This window comes from Cavia porcellus, unplaced genomic scaffold (genome assembly GCF_034190915.1).
Source record: "Cavia porcellus strain 051 isolate PalLab524CR breed Dunkin Hartley unplaced genomic scaffold, mCavPor4.1 scaffold_16, whole genome shotgun sequence".
Taxonomy (NCBI): Eukaryota; Metazoa; Chordata; class Mammalia; order Rodentia; family Caviidae; genus Cavia; species Cavia porcellus.
This window is the reverse complement of record NW_026947499.1, coordinates 33,696,732-33,717,715: the sequence shown is the minus strand read 5'-3', so window position 1 is coordinate 33,717,715 and position 20,984 is coordinate 33,696,732. Positions and strand designations below refer to the sequence as shown.

General features: G+C 50.5%; 3 protein-coding genes and 1 long non-coding RNA gene across 10 annotated transcripts in view; 1 reads left to right on the top strand and 3 right to left on the bottom strand.

Moving 5' to 3' along the window:
* Tbc1d24 (TBC1 domain family member 24) overlaps positions 1-5,179 on the bottom strand; it is a 29,330-nt gene extending 24,151 nt beyond the window's left edge. Inside the window, exon 1 of the mRNA XM_013141620.2 lies at positions 5,042-5,179. The gene's annotated coding sequence lies outside the window, so the exon portion shown is untranslated. The remainder of the gene's footprint in view (positions 1-5,041) is intronic.
* Positions 5,180-6,121: 942 nt separating this feature from the next.
* Ntn3 (netrin 3) lies at positions 6,122-13,638 on the bottom strand. The gene is made up of 6 exons (XM_013141619.3): positions 7,569-13,638; positions 7,309-7,497; positions 7,078-7,227; positions 6,909-6,959; positions 6,710-6,784; positions 6,122-6,462 (listed from the first exon to the last, which is right to left on the bottom strand). Exons 1-6 carry the CDS (start codon positions 8,494-8,496, stop codon positions 6,122-6,124), a joined length of 1,734 nt encoding a protein of 577 aa, XP_012997073.1. The 5' UTR covers positions 8,497-13,638.
* Positions 6,388-20,938, top strand: LOC111753964 (uncharacterized). Of its 2 annotated transcripts, none has more exons than XR_010039801.1 (2): positions 6,388-6,576; positions 14,527-20,938. It is a non-coding gene; the product is annotated as an uncharacterized LOC111753964 (long non-coding RNA). The 2 variants fall into 2 exon arrangements; XR_010039802.1 differs by having other exon boundaries at positions 6,455-6,596.
* Tedc2 (tubulin epsilon and delta complex 2) lies at positions 13,794-19,762 on the bottom strand. Of its 6 annotated transcripts, XR_010039792.1 has the most exons (12): positions 19,668-19,762; positions 19,477-19,575; positions 19,246-19,316; positions 18,726-19,131; positions 18,464-18,571; positions 17,900-17,953; positions 16,962-17,055; positions 16,680-16,791; positions 16,491-16,592; positions 16,135-16,165; positions 14,590-14,780; positions 13,794-14,266 (listed from the first exon to the last, which is right to left on the bottom strand). XR_010039792.1 is itself a non-coding variant. In XM_063226321.1 (11 exons), the coding sequence occupies exons 1-11, from the start codon at positions 19,700-19,702 to the stop codon at positions 14,458-14,460; spliced, it is 1,287 nt and encodes a 428-aa protein (XP_063082391.1). In that variant the 5' UTR covers positions 19,703-19,762; the 3' UTR covers positions 13,794-14,457. The 6 variants fall into 6 exon arrangements, 5 of the variants coding, with proteins under 5 accessions (XP_063082391.1, XP_063082389.1, XP_063082390.1 ...); XM_063226321.1 differs by lacking the exon at positions 16,135-16,165 and having other exon boundaries at positions 13,794-14,472; XM_063226319.1 differs by lacking the exon at positions 16,135-16,165.
* Positions 20,939-20,984: the final 46 nt, after the last annotated feature.

The following is a 20,984-nucleotide window of genomic DNA, read 5'->3' as shown; positions in this document are numbered from 1 at the left end:
ACTTTAGTCCCAGATAGCAGCAGAGACAGTGTGAGCAAAGGACAGGACCACAAAGAACACAGCCTGCTTAGAGTATGGGAGTTGTATGAGATGAAAGCAAGCCAGTGAATAATTTTTGTGGCTCAGACTAAAGGATGGTGGTATAAGCCCAGTTCAGAAGCTAAAGACCTGAGATTCACTGGCTGCCAAACAACATACAGTGCCCAAGCATGCAGGGAGTGAGGCAGAGGCACCAAGGTAGAAGTTATTGCCAGTCCTCCATTCTTTTAAAGTTCATAACTTTCAACGATACAAAGGCTAAATTGTTGGAAAGATCTTTGTTGGAAATAAACTATGGACAGGAATTACCGAGAACAAAAAAACTCAAGGAAGGGCTGAGGGGGGCTATTGGTGGGACCCACACAATGAAGTACACTTAGAACAGTTGATTAGTTTTTTTATTGGTAACAGAATACCATCAGTAAACAATCTCTGAGAGTGCCCACCCACAAGGCAATGGGTTACCAACCTTTTCTGCCTTGAAGACATATCATTAAGATTCTGCAGGTACAGCTTTCTTTTCCTCATTCCATATACTCTCCTGAGAATATCTGAAAACCTGAGCTTAATTTCTAATTAAAACCATAACAGGTAGACACACAGTTTCAGATTAAGGGAAACACCCCAAGTCATGCACAGCATTATTCCATCACCTGTAAGATAGCAGGCCATGGCAGGTATGGTGACACATGGCTATAATCACAGCTATTTGTTAGGCAGAGGCAAGATGATCTCAAATTTGAGGCCAAACTGGGGAATTTGGTGAGAACCTGTCTCAAGATAATAAGTGTTTGGAATTTACTTCAATGGAAAAGTATTTGCCTAGCATGTGCAAGTACCTGGGTTCAGTCTCCAGTACTGAAAGGAAAGAAGGGGGAACACTACCCACACAGGATGGAGTGTGCAAACTTAATCATTTTAAGGAGGAAGAGAAAGAGAGATAGGGAGAGACAGAGGTGGAAGGAAAGAGAGGAAGATACGGAGAAAGAGATAGACAGAGACAGAGAAAAATGTGAATATGCCTAACACCAGGGTGACTGGAGGGAGGCCACCACTGCTTACACACAATCTACAAGTCAAAGCTGAGGCTGAGCAGCCACATGCTCCTATATGAGAGACAAAGATACTTGCTCACAAACTCATCAGATATCCAGTCACCATTATGGGGAGTACAAGCGGGCAGTGGGTAGATAAAGGCTCCTTTGGCAGTATCAGTTTTTCCTAAGCCTTGCCCATGCAGGCCCTCTGTGTGAGAGAAAGATTGGGGAGAGGGGGGCTGGAGATTTAGCTCAGTGGCATAAGCACCTGCCTTGCAAGCAGGTAGTCATGAGTTCAATCCCCGGTACTGATAAAAAAGAAAAAAAAAAAAAAAGATTGGGGAGAGGATTAGCAGATGCTTAGTCTCTGTGCCCTTAGTTAATTTCTTCCTAAATCTTGCTTGATGAAAAACCAAGGTTCTGGAGAGAAAGCAGAATAACTCTGAAAATTCTTCCATCACTGATCTCTGGGATGAGATGCTTTTTTCCAGAGTTCTAATTTGAGAACATTTTTAGAAAACTAACCAGCAGTCTAAAAGCAAATGAGGTTTTTGAAATGAATCTCTACCAACCTGGAGATACTCCAAAAGGCAAACAGAAAACTGACACAAAAAGGCTCCTGGAAGAACAGTGGAACCGTGGTTTACACCTTTAGTATCTGACATCCACATTTTACTTTAATAAGCAAACTGGTCCTCTATTCCCATCTACTAACAAGGCAATGGGTTACTCACAAGTCTTGTGTAGCCTTAGGGATGTGATACTAGGAGTGTGTAGGGACAGCCTTTTTTTTGCCCCTCTATATATTCTCCTGATAAAATCCAACCCAGTCCCCAGCTTTAACACAACACACGAAGGTTCCCCAAATACCCACTAGCCCACACATAGCTGCCTAGATGTGGCCTCTCCAAACTCAAAGCCTGGAGTCTTCCTAGGCCTGTTCCTTTCCCACAAACTCCGTGTGAACTGTGGCACTGAGTTGCTGGCTATCCAGTCCTGGAATGTCGCCATTTTGTTTTCCTCCTCAGCTCTTCCCATCCTGGCTGCCACTTGTCTCAAAGTCTTGCTCTTTTCTTTCGTTATATATTTGTGTGGGCCAGAGGGCTCTCAACTGACCCTTAGTCTCAGTGTGGCCTTTCACTAGCCTGTCAGAGACATCTTTCATCCTCAGCAAACACAAATCTGATCAGGTCACTGTCAAGCTGTGCTCCTCTGGAGGCTCCCACCACTCTCAAGGTAAAATTCAAATTCATGGGCCTGGTACTTAAGGCCTTTCCCAGTCTGCTGCCAAGTCAGCTTCCTATCTCTCCTTTCCTGTCTTCCTTCAGACACCCAGTGGTACTTACTGCCCCTTTCCCAACAGTACATGCCTATAATCCCATCACTCAGAAGGGACTTCAAGGCCAGCCTGGTCTAAATATTGAGATCCTGTCTCAAAAACAAACAAACAAACAAACAAAAAATCTAAATACATGCTGTTCCTCTGCTCAGAAATTTCTTTTCCTCACATGTTCTTGGCTCTCCTGACCATTCTTCAAAATGAAGCTCAAGGCTTTTTCTGAATTCTTACACCCTTCTCTATACACATAGTCTGGATAATGATCATTTGTACATACAGCAAATTCTTCCCACCTTTTTGGGAGGCATCAATCACTATGCATGTTTTCTCACTGCACTTTAAACTCCCTCAAAGCCAAGAGCAAATCACACCCACCATTGCGTCTAGCACAGAGCCTTTTCCTTATATGAAATGTAAATTCAGTAAATCCATATTGAAAGAACAAAGAAACTCATCAAATAATGAACTTAGGTTAGTTCTCAGTAATAAGCCCAAGGTTCTATGTTTTTGATATTATCTCTATGTAGAATTGATGCACAGCCATTGAAACTGCTGCTTCAAATTGAAAAGGTTTTTTTTTTTTTCTTTCTTTCTTTTTTTGTCTTTTTGAGATAGGGTCTCACTAGCAGTTCAGGTTGGCTTTGAGCTCATCTTGTAGCCCAGGATGGTCTCAAACTCACAATCATTCTTCTGCCTCAGCCTCTTGAGTGCTGGGATTACAGGCATGTGCTACACCACCTAGCAATTTTGGGGGAGGGGTACCAGGGATCAAACTCATGACCTCACACTTGCCAGGCAAGTGCTTATGCCACTGGGCAAACAAAGGATTTGTTTCTTCCATTTACAGAGTTGTCACAACAGAGAAGGTATGTTCAATGTTCAAACAGGTAAAACATTGAACAGGGTAAATGTTAAGTGCTTTTTTACAACCTGCCTCATTGTCCTATGTACTTTAAACCAGAAATCATCCAAAAGTAAACACTTAAATATATCTTCTGAGGTTGGCTCAGTCTCTAATGAGGATTAGGTGCAACACTGCATGCCCAAGGACATTGTGACCTACTAGACAGTCCAGGCAGGCAAGATTAGGGACTGCTAGCACGGCCCACTTGCAGGTGACTTTGCAGACCGAGGGTGGGGTGAGGTGGTGGCAGCGGTGGTGGTATTATTGTTATGAAAATCCTGCCTTTGCTATTTCTGCATCCCAAGCCACCCTTAATCCAGTTGAATGCTACTGTACTAGTTCACTAGTTCACACCCACCACTCTGATAACACCACTTTGGTTTTGACAACTACTGAACGATCCCCTGACCCACCCTATGCCAGACAAAAGGGGAGCAAAAGTGGTCAGGATGTGGTTCCAGCCCTGCTCACTGACTAAGAATTCTAAATAGAACACTTGCTACCTAGTACTTTCCATAAAGGCTTTATCTGAGTGCTGAAGAGATTAGGCAAGGATCAACGTTCAGAATAAAAGGAAGTCATATCCCAGCTATGAACTGTGACAACTTTGAGGTTTCTTGATCAGTTCTTTATCTGGGCTGGTCTCCTTAAAGTGAAAGAATTTATTTACTTATCTTCAAAGCAATTAAGCAAACTTTTAAGGATGTCTACTATGTGCTGGGGACAACTTGAAAATGGAGCTCTTTTTTACCCTCAAATGGATGAAATGGCACCTCATGACATTATGGGATAGTTCTGCAAATTGCTGAGAGTCATATGCTGACTGTGGAGCAAACACATAGCAAAATTGTCTTCATTCACTCTGGAAAGGCAGGCAGATTTCTTGCCTTCCTAGATTCCTGCCAAGGATAAACTGCCGGGAAAAGACACCACAACCAACACCACCACAAATACTAACAGCCAGCTTATGTCTGTATATGATCCAGATGATTTAGCCAATCCTTAACCCTTAATATCAGGCCAGCAAGTCCTCAGCCAGGAGGCCTACAGTACAACTGTTTCCACACAGCACTTAGTAACAAAGGATTCCATGGTCAGGCTATCAGTACCGTTGACTGTAGGGTAACCTGAAGTACCCCAACTTCCACGGGTTTGAGATAGCAGGGTCAGGGTCCTTGTTTCTACTTCTCAGGGCCCAGCTTTAAGGACAGAGCTGCCACCTAACACGATGGTCCGACATGGGCACCTGCCAGACACGTCTCCGAGGCTGAGAAGAAACCTAGGCGTCAGGTAGGTAAGTAGGATGTCATGCTGAGCAAGTGATGGGCTCAGAGCTTTTCGTCTCCAAGGGCAGAATGTATCAGATCAAGTCCAGAAGAGGACTTCCTACCCAGCAGAGGTGGAAAATGCCCCAAGGAAAGAATGACAAAACAACACTTCTTTCCGACGACACTTCCACACCTCGTCCTGGGCCCGGAGAGCCGCGGCGGCGGAGCGGGTGGGGGGATGAAATGACCGGCCGGCCGGAGGGTGGGGGTCTGGCTCCTGGGCCCGCGTCATAACCTCTGGGCAGCGCCGGGCTCCCGAAACCCTCCGACTCGCGCGACGCCGCGGCCAAGGCTCATAGCGCAGTTCGCTCTGCCGGCCCCAGCGCGATGACAGCGGCGCCCCATTGACCCCGCACCCGACCGCCACGCCCCCGCCTTCCCGCCACGCACCCACCTCCACGCGCCGCGCCGCTCTCCTCAGCTTGCCGCACAGCGCCCGCTCTTCTGCGCACGCGCATAGGCGGCCCCGCCCCTGCCGAGCACGCGCCGCTGGCCGCCCACCTCGAGCGCCCCGCGTTTCAGCCTAGCCGGCTCTGGGCATGCGCACTGGCGCTTGAAGGCGGCCAAAGCTAGAGCAAGAGCCCGCGGAACAACGGTACAACGCGCAGGGGCGGGGGTTTATGCGCCTGGCAGGGAACGTGTTCAATGAGGCGGCACCTCGCGCATCCAGAGTCCGGACAGCTGCGGGCCACAGCTGCCGGCCGGAGTCGCCGTCCGCCAAGGTCACGGGTGGACCTTGACCGCACATCATCCACTACGTCCTATTTAGAGAAAGCGAAGGAGTACGTGGAGGCCTGTGGGGCGGGATCCTAGTTATTGGAGTCCTAAAGCCAAGGCTCGGTGACGCAGCAGACGTCAGCTGTGCGAAGACCAAAGACGTGGACGTGGACACTTAACTGGCAGACTGCTCAAAGCCAACGTGTAGACAAGAGACGCACCTCTTGACAGAGGCAGCGGACCTCTTGTTGAAGTTCAGCGCCCTCTGCAAGAGGCAGGGGATTCTTAGTACGCCGAGCGGAGTTGAGTCACCCACCCCATAGAAGTCCACAGGCGTCCATGGTGGCCTCAGTGCTTTGGAAGAGGTCAGAATGCCCTCTGTTGGTCACAGCATAAGGGGTTTGAATCACAGTGGCCTTTGGATGTTCTCAAAACCCTTGAGGGGGGTCTCAGCATCATAAAAGGACCCAGCCTTATAGGGGTATCAGGTGCTGAGTTGTTCCTTGTACGGAGTAGATATCGCATGTACGTGAATGTGTGTGGGGGATGGCTTATCAAGGAAGCCTCTGGGAGTTACAGCTGCCCAAGGCACCTCCCAGCAGCTCTTCAAGCCATCACTCACATCTGTGTGATCCAGTCATGAGGCACCAAGGGAGGGAGAATGTGGGGGCCCAGAAGGCTGCGTGCCCGACACAAAAAGCAGTCGGGAATGCTCCGCTTTGTGGGAGCAACGCCCCACTCCTGCTCCACCAAGAGCTCAGGCCGCTCCGCAACGCCCCCGTCGCTCGCGCCGCTGCAGCCTTCGCAGACGACGTGTCCACGCGTCCCTCCAAGGCAATACGAGACTCCCACGAGCAGCGCTGAGCCCAGGTCCCCGGCCTCCGGCGACAGCCCCCGGCCCGCTCCCCAACAGAAGGTAGCGGCGGCCAGGAAGTAAGCGCGGGCAGCCGCAGGCCGCGTCGGCAGCCGGCACCCAGAGCGCGTTGCTTCCGCGCCGAGCGCGTTCCTCGCCACTCCGAAACACTGCAAGCACTGCCACAGGGAAGCGTGTCCATGTGCCGTGTGCCTCACCGTGCGCGCTCACCGCCACCTGTACAGCTGTGAGGAGACGGAAAGGAGGCGGGTGGCTCAGGCAGGGCTGGTCAAGCTTGAGGCCCTGCAGGGAGGACACAGGTCGCCCACCCAGTACACAGAGGACACAAACGGAGTTGGGTGAGAGGGGAATGGGCAAGGTCAGCAACAGTGGGACCTGAGGGACTGATGGATCTTGGGGCCCAGCAAGGGTTGGGAAAAATTAGGGGAAAGAAGATGAAGGGCCTGGGCTTGGAGTCCTGGGGCAGCCTACCATAGTCCTTACGGCAGAATTTCTTCAGGCTGATGCGGTAGCTGCCTTGGGTGGGTCTGCAGTAGGACTCACAATCTAGGGAGGAAGGGAGGATGCTGACAGATTCCCAGGCAACCCCCCCCTTCCTTTTCCTGCTTGAACCTATAGCTTCCTACCAAAGATCATACCAGTCTGGGACCCTGTTCCTTTATCCACTCACCCTCTGGCTCCACAGGGCTGTTCTCCTCAGTGGGTCCAGGGACTGGGGTCTCTACAGAGAAGATGGGAAAAATGGCCTGCAGTGAGGATGTAGGGCAATCTTCAGGCCTCAAGGGACAGATAGGCAACAGCCAGGAGCTGAGTTGGCTGAGACAAGCAGGGTCACTCACTAACACAGGGTGCCACGGGTGAGCGGCTCTGCTGGAAGCCAGGAGCACATCGGTTACAGGTGAGGCCAGTGACACCATCCTTACAGGGGCACTGGCCTGTGGTCTGGTTGCAGGTTTTGCCAGCAGCACCAACAGGGTGACAGTCACAAGCTGATGGAAAAGATGGGAAGGGCTTGGTCAGAGGATCTTGGGAAACCAGAGTATATGACAGCATGCAGGTGGCAGGCTCACCTCTGCAAGCACGACGGTCATTAAGAGCACGGTCTGGGTCACGATAGAAGCCCTCCCGACAATAATGGCAGTGACGACCAGCAGTATTATGCCGGCAGTTGAGGCAGACACCTCCACTGCGGCGGCCAGACAAACGGTACAACTCCATGTTGAAACGGCATCGGCGGGCATGGCCATTGCAGGAACAAGCTGCAGGGAGGGATGGGTCAGGGGCTAGCCTGCCTGGTCTGAGGTCCCCAGGCCACCCTCCAAGGCCTCACCAAGGCAGGCGTGGGCTTCTCTGGCTGTAGCCCGCTGCCATGGCCTGTCGCAGTAGAAGGGCTTGCAGCGGCCACAGTCAGGGCCCTCTGTGCCATGTCGGCAGTCGCAGATCAGGTGGCCCTGAGTATCCAGCAGGCACCGTGAAGCATGCCCATTGCACTTGCAGCGTCCGCCCACCTGCAATTCAGTGGCTGAGTAGGAGTAAGGGACTATGGCATCCAAGTCCTTGGTATCCCCTGGCATAGAAGGCCTTGTGAGCAATATGCGGATATCTGTGGCGGTCAACCAGTCTTGGAGCACCGGGCTGCTGTCCAGATCCAGGCCTGGTGGGCTACCATCCTGCACACTGAAAGCCATAAGGCCACCACCATCACTGTGGGCCTGGGGTGCAGGGAAGCACAGGGCTTCAGGCCCTGGGCCAGCAGGCCCATCCGATGAAGCAGGTGGACGCCCATAGTCCAGGCTACAGTGGGAGGAGAAGAAGCCCAGCGGAGTCCAGCTGTGGCCATGGTCCTGGGACTTGAGCAGGGCCACTGAGGCTGGAGGAGCTGAGCAGAAGCGCAGGCTCACGAAGACCAACTCAAAAGCTTTGCCCAGGGGCACTGTGAGAGTCACATTGAGGGGCACTCGATGCAGCACTTCAGAGCGCCAGCACACAGAGCTGGTCGAGCCCCCAGCCAATGTCAGGAGAGCAGGAGGGTGTGCCCGCATCAGGTCTGAGGAGTCACAGGCCCAAGTGGCTGGCCGCCCACACGTGTTGGACACCAGTACCTCACGGCCCAGGGCTGCGTTTACCAGGCCCGGTATGCAGCCTCGGGGTGCGCCCCCCTCCTCATAGCAGGGGTCAGTAGGTACTAGTGGCCCCGGGCTCATCGCAATGGAGAATGTGCCCAAGGCCAGCAGCAGCACCCAGGGCCAGCTGAACATGACTGGAGCACTGGAGGTCAGTCAGCTGGCCAGGGCCCCACAACTCTGCCCCAGGGAGGGAGAGCTGGCCCTAGATTCTGCCCGCTGGCCTGTAGAGTGGTGCAAGCAGAGCCCCTAGGCAGCCGCAACCCAGAGGCAGGAGCAGCTGTGGGCTGCCCCTGGCGGAGCTCTTCTGTGGAGATGCTGGCGGGTCCTCCTGCTAGGCCTGGAGCATTGACAGGCGTTGCCCTCACTCCCAGTGCCTCCACCCGGGAGGCCCCACCCGCTGCCCACGAGCGCACTCACCACCGTGGGCTAGAAGCAGGGCTGCTGGCCTCTGGGGAAGGGCCGAGAGCAGGCAAGGCCTGGGGCGCACCGGCCGAAGCCTCCTCCTGGCTACAGCAAGGGCGGGCGAGCTGTGCCAGGAAGGGGTGGGGGGCGCAGCAATCTAGAGCCCAAGCCCAACCAGGGGCGGGGCTGCTCCAGCGGGGGGGGGGGGCGGGGGGGAGGGGTCCTTGTCTGCTCCGCGGGAATCAGAAGCAGATTCAGACATAGGCCGGGCCAGCGGGGAAGGGGGCTGGGAGGCCCAGGAGCTGGGGGAGGGGCTTAGGGAGCCTGGAATGCGTTGGCGGAGAGACCTAGAGAGGGGAGCTCAGCCCTCCAACCGGTGGGGGACCACCCAGCAGGGTCCCAGGCGTTGGCTGCTGTTGGGGTTGTGCCATGGTGCCGGGCTAGGAAGTCTGGGCCATTGCCTCATTGAGGCCCATCACTAGGGAGGAGGGTCCTGGGTCTGATGGCTGAGGCCTGGAAATGCCCTGAGTAGGAGAACCAAGTAGGGCTAGTGGACTCTTGTCCCTAAAGCTGCAGTCTGCTCTCCCAGAAAGAACCCAGAGTTGTGAGGAGGTCTGATTTGGAATCCAAGTAGCACTAATTTCTGGCTATATAGCTTGGATTCCTCAGCTTCCCATTCACCAAATTTATTCAGCTTCCTCTGCTTGAAGGATCTATGAGTACATATAGAAATCAATTCTAAACTGAGAAATCTAGTAGGGCAGATCTGAGCTCAGCTGAAAAAGGCCAAATTTTTGTGCCAAAGCATCTCTGACTTAGAATGTCTGGTTTTGTCACCGTTGTGAATGCAGAAGTGGGAGCTAGCAGGGAGGATATGAATGCTCTAGAAAGGTGGGACAGCCCACTAGGGGGCCCCTTGGGGTTCAGAGTTGGGTCAGCTCTTGAATACTGTGGAGGGGTAGAGGGTGAGGTCTGACCTGTGTGGAAGGGCTTGTCACAAATACACATGTCAGAACCTTTATCCTTCTGGCCCACACTCCACCAGGTCTGGGCAGGGAAACAGGCAGAATCCAATTAGTGGGTTCATTTGGGACAGAGAAACCCCTTTCTGTACCAACTTTAGGTCTTTGATAGAGGCCCCCAAGAAGTAGTAAGGGTTGGCCCCAGGTAGGGGAGGGCAGGGAATATGTTATACCTCCAGAGAATCCCTGATGCATGAATTCCCACAATTTTGGAAGGAAAGCTGACTCCAGGTTGGGCTCTGCAGCTAGCTAATGGAGGAGGCCACATGGGCATGGTCCTGTAAGTAGAGCTGCCACCTGGACCAGGACAGAGATGCTGTAAAGATCAACAGAAAGAGGAAAAGCAGCAGAAGTGTGCTATTTGGGAGTAGGAGAGAAAGAGGACATTGGAGCCTCCCAAGGCAAGCCAAAGGGGCAGAGGGAGCAAGAGGGCCTAGTAGGCTTGTCTCCTGGACCAATTGACTCCCCTAGCCACAGTATTCTATACATGCAAGGATGGGGATGGTGATGAGCCCGGAGGACTACAGGAACTACTAGCCAATCTCTTTGTGTCTAGTAGCCATTACTGCTTTTCAGCTTCCTGTTGAATGAAAATGTATTCCTTACAATAATCAGTTGTATGCTGGGCATAGTGGCACACACCTGTAATTCCAGCACTTGGGAAGCTGAGGTGGGAGGATCATTGCAAGTTGAATGTCAGTCTTGGATATACAGTGAGTTTAAATGCTATCTTCATTATAGTGAGAGACCCTGTCTTAAACAAAACAATACAAACAATAAGCTGTTGTAGGCTTATGCTCTGCTCTCATATTCAGAAACAATATCTTCCCAATCACCCTCTTCAAGGTCCTTCTTGACCCTTAACCCCAAATCACTGGTGGGCACATAGGGGCTAAGGGCTATAATTTGGAAGGCCCAAGTCTGTTACAGGGAGCTCCATGTCTCCCAGGAAAGCCAGGCTGTCCCTGGATTTTTTTTTTTTTTATTTTTTTTTTTTATCGGTACCAGGGTTCAAACTCATGACTGCCTGCTTGCAAGGCAGGCGCTTATGCCGCTGACCTAAATCCCCAGACCTATCCCTGGATTTTGGAACCACTACCAGAGTTCCTGAAGCCAGTCTAATCTTCCTGTGAGCTGGGATTTATAGAACATCTGGAAGCTTCTGGTGTGGGTAAAGTAAGTGATGGGCTCAGTGATGATCAGCTCTGCTGGGGAAGGAGGCTGGGACCCACAGAAGCACTCTGTTAACAAGCTCTTTGGGAATGTAGATTCCCTCCATGGATTTACCCTTTACACATACTGTTTGGGGTTCTCAGGGTTGCTCTCTCAGATAGTTTGATGGGAGCTTGGGAAGACCCTCCCTGTAGTCTATGGATGACACCCATTTCTCCCAGTGGATACAGCTACCTGTCCCAGCCCCTTACACTGCCCATCTTTTTTGTCTCTGCCACACTTTTTCCCCTCACTTGCAACTCTTCAGGACAGTGCTACCACCCTACTAACTCAAGAGAGATAGCTACTGCCTTAGGCATACAAGCAGCAGGGAAATCTTATAAAAGATGGAGGGCTTGACAGTTCCAAGCCACAGGGGATATTGACTGATCATGTAACTCCAGGCCCAAGCCAGGGTTTATTGTCCCCTCCAGACTGTTATAAACCACAACTTGTTCTCTTTTTGTACAAAGTTTTTTTTTTTCCTCTCTTTTTAAAGACAGGATCTCAGGGGCTGGGGATTTAGCTCAGCGGCATACACGCCTGCCATGCAAGCAGGCAGTTGTGAGTTCAATCCTCATACCGATAAAAAGGAAAAAAAGACAAAAAAAAAAAAAAGACAGGGTCTCACTATATAAATCAGACTAGCTTTGAACTCACTATGTAGCCCTAGCTGGCCTTAAATTTGAGGTGATCCTCTTGCCTTAGCCTGTGAGTTCTTGGATTACAGGTTAGCGCCTAGTTTTTATACACACATTTATTGTGTGCCTATTATGTCTCAAGGAGACATACCCAGAAGGTGAACAATACTTGCCTCAGTGAACAGTGGTCGTGTAGACCCAAGTTATGCTGCCAGGTAAGGACTAGTGCTTGGAAGCTCCTATGTGCAGAGGCTCCCACCCATCTAGCTCTCAGCCTACTTTGCAATGCAACTAGCTCTGCACGCCAAGACAAATGGTAAAAGGCAGTTCTGGGTGGAGAGAGGATATGAGCTGGCAGCCCAGGAAACAGGCCCATAACTCCCTCTGTGGGAACCTTCTTGGAAAGCCATGGTTTAGGAAAGGTGCTCCCATAGTTCTCCCTCTCATGGGAGGATGGGAACCTGTGCCCCAGCTCTGGGGGTCCTCTGCTCCAAGAGCCTGCCAGCTCAAGGCTCCAGGAGCCATACCCTCAAGGGCTACAGGCCACCAGCCTTGGGGTGTGGTTCAGGCAGGGTCCGTACACAGTGAGGTACAGCACTAGCTAATAAGGCTACAGCTCAGAAAGGCAGGATGCATGGCCAGGAGTACCCCACACCACCAGTGGCTACGTACTTTGTACAGAACCCAGTGGGGCAGGCTGGGGTAAGGGGGCAATAGCTCCAGCACACTCAGGTCAATGACCAACTGGGTGGCAACCATGAAGTGGGGGGTGGGAGCACTTATTGCAGCCTTGGCTCTCGCATCTGGGCCAGCCACATCAGAGCTGATTGGCTTTAGATGTGGTGATGACACCCAAGATGCCAGGGAGTTCTGCCACCACCTCCAGCTTTGGTGGAGGAAACCCTAACTTGGACTGAATCCCACTTGGGTCCTACTCACAAATACGCTCTCATAATAACAGTTCTATCCAGAGCACCTTCTTGCCTGTGGCCCTTGTACACTGATGGTAATCCATGGGACACCCCCAGGCCATAGACTAGCCCCAAAATGGGTAGACTGAGTCGAAGACTATGAGTTCCCATTGTACCTGGCCAGGACAGAGATGAACAGTGGCCTTGCTTCCTGTGATGTGGGATATAGGGAATGCAGGACATTGAGACAGGAGACACAGTGGCAATAAACCAGTCAGACCAGGTGATGACATAAATTGGGTTGCTGGGTATGATAGTGCATCCCTACAACCTCAGCACTCTAGAAACAGAGGCAAGTTAGATCGCTGGTACAAATAAAAAGAAACAGGCAGGAAAATCACTGCCTACATAGTAAGCTCAAGGCCATCCTAAACTACAGTATAAGACCCTGTCTCAAATTAAACAAAAAAGTCTGGGTATGCTGCCTGCTGTGGAAACTAACACAGTACAGTAATTGTGGTGTGTTCATCCTGGAAATTACAAGGTCTTCCAGATCAGAGCACCTGTACCTAAGTTCTATAGGGAGTAATGGAGTTGCCAGGAGGAATTGAGGCTTAAGAATCTTGCTAAAAGTCTCACAATAAGGAACAAGACATGCTATAAACCCACGCCTGGGGCTGCAATCCTGATTCCTGCCCTTTATTGACTTCTGGGGGGTGATGATGATTCCTTTCACAGGGGATAGGGAAGTCTCAGAGGAGGTGATAAAGGGCCTTTCCCCTGAAACAGGCTTCACTGTGGAAAGGAGGCCACATTACCAGCCAGAGAATTAATGCTAGGAGATGCTGGGCACAAGGGATCAGGAGTCAGTGAGGAAAGCTGGGATGGCTGGAAATAGGGAGAGTAACCAGCCTATTCTTCAATATGAATAAATGGCTTTTTGTCTTTTGGTAAGCCCAGTGCAACTCTACATACCTGGCAAAAGGGTGGGAGTGTTCAGACATGCTGAGGAAAATCCTCACTTTGAATAGCCTAACCCCATCCTTTATGCAGACTCATAAACTTGATCAATTCACTTCATACAATTTTTTTCTTAAGAGACAGGTTCTTGCTATGTAGCCTAGATTTGCCTTGCGACTGCCTCACCCTCCCCGGTGCTGGATTATGATGCCACCATACCCAACTTAAGGAAATAAAACTATAAGGAAATAAAAACTATAAAAGACTTCTATCAAACTCACTTTGGTATGACTTAAATAGATATACTTCCTAAAGTAGTAGTTTTAATATAAAACCAGTTCTTAGATCTACAGTGAGAAAACAGACAAAACCCTCCATCCCCACATCTCAGCTGCTAGGTCCCAGAGAGGCAGAAATCTGAGCCCTGACCAGCAGGTTTGGCCACAATGAGAAGACATAAGGCAGCCCACTTACTCCACCTTGGATACACAGTGAGATACAGGGGGGTTGAAATTCTCCTCACCCCCAGTTCCCTTTACTCCATCCAGGAGAAGGCTCTTTCTGAAAGGTTTCCTTGCCCCAGGATGCCAAGACCTGGGCTGTAGGATCAGTCTGCAGGATCTTCTCGCAGGACTGTGAGGAAGCGCTCACCTCCCTCGCAGAGCAGGCTATGGGCAGCTCGGCACAGAGCCAGCCAGGGTTGGCCCTGTGGCTCCTGGGTGCTCACAATGGGAAGGAGTTCAGCCATCAGAACCTGGGAGCAGTATAATGCCATGGTCTTAGTAGGGACCTGTTTTAGCTGCTATCCCAGAACTCCAACAGGCAGGAAATCCTGGGACAAATTTCCATATTCCAGTCTTCCTTTCTCCTAAGGCACTACACATCCAGGGTGTGCAGTGTATGTGGGGCCCTTCACAGCAGGTTAGGGGTGCTTAGTTATTCATGTCACCCCAGTAGGTCCTGGGAAAGTAACCCAGAAAGTCCTTAATACGGGGTTTCTTTTTCTTTTGCCAGCCTTCTGCTTGGTGTTGGCTCCCTGCCCAGTGCACATCCCTTCACCTTCTGCTCTGTAAGTACCTTTTCTAGGTGGATCTGCTGCTCCAGCATGGCTACCCGCAGCCTGAGAGTTCCCAGGGTCTTCAGCTGTTGAGTGCTGGAGTAGAGAAGGAGCTGGGGGCCCCAAGAAGTACATACATGACCGCCAGAGGGTAATGAGGCCTGGAGAGGCCTCCCCATGAGATTAGATCCTGGTAACTGTTCTGTCAGAGCTGTGAAGACCAGAGGACATGGCCTTATGGGTGGACAGCCAGGCCCAGGGCTCCACATCATTTTAGCCATGGTGGGGGCTCTCTCTGAGAGGTTTGCCCATCCCATAATCCCAAGCCTGTCTTTCCCAGTATCCATTCCCCACCCCTGGCTTTTTCTTTTGGTATACTGGAGATTGGACCTACTGAGCACTGAGTTACATCCCAATCCTCCATACACCCCATTTTTGAGACAGTCTCCTTAGTATTCCACGGTTGTCTTGAACACACTATTGTAGCTCAAGTGGGCTTTGAACCTCAGGCCCTTCTACCTCAATCTCCTGAAAGCTAGGTGCTCAGATTAAAGGTATGTACCACTATGTCCAACTTATTTCGTTTTTATTTGGATAGAGGGTCTTGCTAAGTTGCTCAGACTGGCCTCAAACTTCTGCTTTCCTGTTTCACTCCTGTGCAGCAGGGATTACAGCAGTGTACCACCACATCTGGCTTGCTTGACTTTAAAAGGTGAAAATCTATGCTTTCAGAACAGCTCAGTGTTTGGCAGTGTGGTGGGCTTGCCTGGGCTTGATGTAGCAAGGACAGAACTTTGTGGAGTCACCCTTTACCTACTGGGTTTCTTTGTTGTTTTTGGAGACAGAGTCTTGCTGTATAATCCAAGCTGACTTTGAACTTGCTAAGTAGTCCAGGTTACCTTTAAACTTACCATTCTCCTGCCTCAGCCTCCTAAGTACTGTGATTATAGATTATGTGCCATCATAACTGGCACCTGGGTTTCTTCACTGTGCTTGTGACTTTCTTGAGCCTAACTTTGTTTTTGATAGATGACAAATCTTCATTCTTAAAACTTGTACTTAAAAGATTCAGAGGAGCTGGGCATGGTGGTACACAACTGTAAAACCAGTTTCAGAAATGAGACAGAATTTGCAGCGGGTGGTGGTGTGTGTACCAGGAATCAAACTCAGGACCTTACACTTGCCAGGCAGGTACTTTGCCACTGAGCTAAATCCCCAGCCCCAGCAGAATGAAGTTTAAGTTTGAAGCCAGTCTAGGCCATTTAGCAAGATACTCTATCAGATTAAAATAAGAAGTGCAAAAATGCCAGGGTAATCCTAGCACTTAGGAGGCTGAGGCAGGAGGATTGGCTGGTTCAAGGCCAGCCTGGGCTACAAAGTGATTTCAAGGCCAGCTGAATTACACAGTGAGATCCTGTCAAGACAGACAGACAGACAGACAGACAGACAGACAGAAAAGAAAGAAAGAAAGAAAGAAAGAAAGAAAGAAAGAAAGAAAAAAGAAAGTAAAAACAAGAAAAGAAGGAAAAAGGGCTGGGAACATAGATTAGTGGTAGAGTACTTACCTAGCATACAAAAAGGCCCTGGATTCAATTCCTGGTACAGGGAGTAAAATGCAGGACCAAAGGAGAAAAGCAGCTCTGTTGCTCAGTTACCCTTTAAGTACCTGAGTAAACAAACTGCTCAGTTTGGTGAGGTTCTGTCTGTCAAGAGGGTAAAGGAACTGTTCTAAGCAGGTAAGGATGGCTGGCTAGTCCCAAGGACGACTGGTGATAATCCAGTACTGGTGAGGGGGGAGAATGAGGGTGCTTGCCTTTAGTCCCTGCACTGCTCACCCTTCCTTAAAACAAGGGCAAGATGGGCTAATGTGCCATGTTTTGATCTAGACATTGGTACAGGTGGTAGATGGATGAGGCCTTACCTGTACAGAGTTCCTGCACCTTATGGAGATACTGCTGAGCCATGGTCTGCAGCCCCTCCAGAATGAGCAGGCATTGGTACTCCTGCATCCAGTCTACAGGGGCTACACAACAGGGAGGGGAGGCTGCATCCATGCTGTTCCTGCAACCTGCCCTACTCACCCCCTCCCCAAGCCCTAGTCTAGGCTGACCTGCTGAGAGCTCTTCTTGCATGCGTCGTCTAAGTAGTGCACAGGCTTTCTGCAGGCGTTGGGTCTCCATCTCTATCTCCACGGCACTGAACTTGGAGCTGGATGTGCTTGACTGGATATGGGTCAGGAAAACTCTTCTATGGCTAGAATTCAGTTCCCACCATGGAAATGGTTGGGAGAGAGACTGGCGATTCCACCAAGGAACCTCCTGGGGCTGCTACTTAAACCTGCTTAAGCTTAGAGTAGAAAGTCACCAGGCTCCCACAGTCCCAGCAAGGATACAGATATCTGCATTTTCTGAAGGAACTGGGTTTTGGCAGCACTGGTGGCATCTGTGGAATCATTGGTTTGTGTGGAGTTGAGCTGGGTCCATAGGCTAGAATACATACCGAGGTACCCGAGGAAGCAAACAGAGGCAGTTATTCTAGTCAATTGGGCTAGGAATTAGGAGAAAGGTCAGGGATAGGGTAGAGGCCCCAGGCAGGGTAGATGGCTCTGCTGAATACCAGCAGGGGCTTTAAGGGGGCACTGGGAAACTTAAAGGACACTGACCAAGATAATAGACAGGGAACAGAGCTGGTCAGGGAAATACTAAGAGAAAGAACATGGGTGGAACTCAGTGTTAGGCCTTATCTAGCACAAATAAAGCTCAACACACATATGGGGAAAAAAAAAAAGTACTAAAAGAAAATTGAGCCAGGTATAGTGGCATATGCCTGGAATTCCCAGCCCTTGGCTACAGCAAGAGGATCGCTGTGAGTTCAAGGCCAGCCTGAACTGCATAGTGAAGCCATATCTCAAAAAAGAACTAAAAAGAACCACCATCCCCAACCAAAAAATTAAGGATAAAGGAGCTGGCAGTGACCAATTACTATGACTGGTAAGAGACTTATGTGCTTGCTCTGTATAATGCATAATGCAAATACATGAACGGCACCATTAGAATCCTCCACCCCCAACACTTCTATGAAGCTGAGCCTACTGTCTGGGGTTTGGGGACACCAAGTATCATGTTTAGGTCTTACAACTTGTGAGTGTCTGAGGTAGGGGTCTCAAAACTCCCTGAACCTGAGGCAACTATATAGTAGTCCTAGCTGGACAAACTGAACACAGATAGTGACAATGTCCAGTAAAGAAAGACAAGACCTGCTACAAGTGTTGCCTATATCTCTCAGCTGGTGATGTTTTCCATATGTCCTTCTGTCCCTACCCAGCCTTACCAGGAATTCCGGGAAGCCGCCTTCCTGAAGGCCAAGGGCAGCTTTAGCAGGGTCCTGTCAGAGAAGCCAGTATTTAGAGTAACCTCATTTTACTTCAGGGGCTTCCAGTCATTTTTCCTGCTCATATCTCATTAGTGGTAAGACTCTTCACTCTCTCCCCAGTTTTATCCCTCACCCACCTTTTGTGCTTCTGGGGACTGAACCCAGGGCCTTTGTATTGACCTAGATCCCTAGTCCCTTTTATATATTAAAACACGGGGTAAATTGCTAAATTGCTCAGGCTGGGCTCATACTTGCAGGCCTCTTCCTTCAGCTTCCTGGAGTACTGGGACTATAAGCATGTGCCACCACAAGCACCATTGGAAGGGGCTTTCACAGTGGCAAGGGAGCTAGCCTGTCCTAGTACCTGGCTGGGAGAAGACAGGACACTATAAACCAGGCATGGTGGCACATGACTGAGGCAGCCTGAACTGCACGGTGAGACTCTGTCTCAAAAAAAAAGCAAAACACCAACAAAGCAAGAGAGAGAATACCATAAGTAGAGCCCAAGTGCTCAGAACTCACCTGGAGCCCCTGGGCTGGGTAAATAAAAGGGTAGCTGGTGGAGATGGCAGGTCAGCCTCCAGCATGTCAAACCTGGTACCATCCCAGCCACCTGCTGCAGTTGGCCAGCTGCAGAACATAAGTCTCATAGGGTGATACTCGTGACTCCCACATCTAGTTCAATGCCCTTCCCTCTCTGTACCACACGGCCCAGACTCCCGCTGTTGGAAGGGGGTCTCAGCAGGTAGAGACACAAATTTTTCAGTCTGTCAGGAAAACCTACCCCTTCTCCTTGAGTGTGAAGGTTTCTGCTGTATGATGAGCAGGTGACAGGGTCATTTTTTTCCCATGGTTCAATTCAAGCCTGGTGGCTTGGGCTCCTAGCCCCACATGAGACCTGTTTCTCACCAATGGAAGCCTGTGCTCAGCGTGACCCTTGGTAGGCACCGTAGTCTGATGGATACCCTTCATGGGTCTTGTCCTTGAAGAATAGTGGGCAGCCCGGCTGGAGGACTGGGGTAGGGCAGAGGCAGTGGTGCCAGAAGATATAGCAATGGACCCAGATTTCAGGCTGGGGGTTCTGCCTCTTTCTCCAGATTTAGAGATGCCTTTCCGCACCCGTATTGCCTTCTCCAGTGCTTGGGTCAGAAGCTCCATCTCCTTGAGGTCTTGGGGGTTTGATGTGCATGCTGTGAAAGCCAAGACACATACAGGGGTTCCCTCTCAAGACCCCAGAATGGGTCCCTTAGCACTGCACATGAGATACCAGGGGAAGCACCTGGAGAAGGTAGATGGAGGTTTACCTGGAGAAGGATCCTCTTTTTTAGTTTCTGACCCAGGAGGTGGCTCCACAGCTGTGGTCCCTGCTGGTTCCCTACAAAGACAGAGCAACCATCGTTCAAATTCCATCCTACTGCCTCACAAGCCTTGAAGTCTGCAGGGTAACGGAGATGGCACTGACAACTAGCATCTTGGAAGTGGGTATTCCAAGAATACGAATACGAGGGAGGACCGGATTCCTGCAATCCGCATACCAGGCCTGCAGCAGCCGCCGGGAGACGCGTAGGCTTTGCTCCAGTTGCCGCTGTCGCTCTGCGCAGACGTCCAGCGCACCCTGAAGCTCAGACACCAGCCTGGGAGAATACACCGACGACTCAGCAGCCCGACAGGGATCAGGCCTCGGGCCACGCGCCCTACAGCCCCATTCCCTCTGCGTGGAACCTACCGACGGGCGCAGTCAGCCGGCAGCATGACGGCCATTCCGATTCCTGGAGCTTTGCAGTTTGTTTCCCCGCTTCCGCGCACGAGACCGCCCCTTCCGACCTGGCCACCCAATCCCGAGAGCAGCGCTCAGCCCCGCCCACTACAGATTTGCCTAGTCGGAACCTGAATCACCAAGATCTCAGGCGACTGACAGAAGCTTCTCGTTTGGATTACCGGTACGCGAGGGCATCACTCTTAAAGTCCCCTTGCAGAGCACCTTTAATTGTTTGCTTTATGTCTTAATCTGACCTGTCGAACGCTCTTAAAACAGAGATGAGCTCTCTTGCTGAACCCAGGGCCACCTAGCACTAGATCAGGCGCATGAATGAGGGAAGAATGATATGTTTAGGATTGGCAACTGGGCACAAGAATTCAGTTTTGGAAATGACGTGTAGTGATGACATCCGGGAAAGTATCAGGCACCTGGATAGCTATGAAGCCCACTTTCAAAGCAGGTGTACATGAACCATGGGTGTGACAAGATGGCTCAAGGTGGGATATGTAGACAGGAAAGGAACCCAGAGAACTGACAGCAGGAAAAACAGCAGGGGTCAGGTGTGTTCTAGGAGGGGGCCATGGACAAGATGCTAAAGGCTGAGCATGGAATGAAATCCAGGCCTCAGTGAATGTCACTCAGGTACAGCTGCCAAAGGTTCCTGGATATAGATACTGCTAGAAGCAAGGGCAGCAGCTCCAGTAGAATAAACAATGAATTCCTACCCCTAAAGAGGCCAAGAAATCTCACATGGCAGCTGGATGACCAGCCTTGGGTATGGCTTAAGTATAGAAAGAGGTTAGAAGACACAGGTGAGGAGGTGCTGAAGGTGCCTACCAGAGAAGTGAAATGGGGCTGGGACCCAAGTAATAACTGTAGAGGAAAGAGGAAAATCTCCAAACAGTACTTAAGTAAAGGAAACTGTTAGGGTTTGTCTGGGTGTCGCCCCAAAGCTTCATGTGGTCGTTTTTTTCTTCTTTGGAGGTAACTAAATATGAAGTGATTGATTTGTAGGGCAGTGCTGGGATTAAGGATGGGTGATTGCTGGATCTGCCCACTAATTGAATTGGCACCATCCTAATTGATAAAATACAAGAGATACCAGTCTCATTGCTCTTGGTGTCTTCCACTGCCATGAACTGTTGCCCCTCTGCCATTTGCTATTCTACCTTGGAGTCAGCTGATTATGGACTGAAACCTCTGTAAACTGTGACCTAAATAAACCTTTTCTCCTTTAACTTTGGGTCAGGCATTTTGTTCAGCAATGAGAGAAAGTAACTAAGA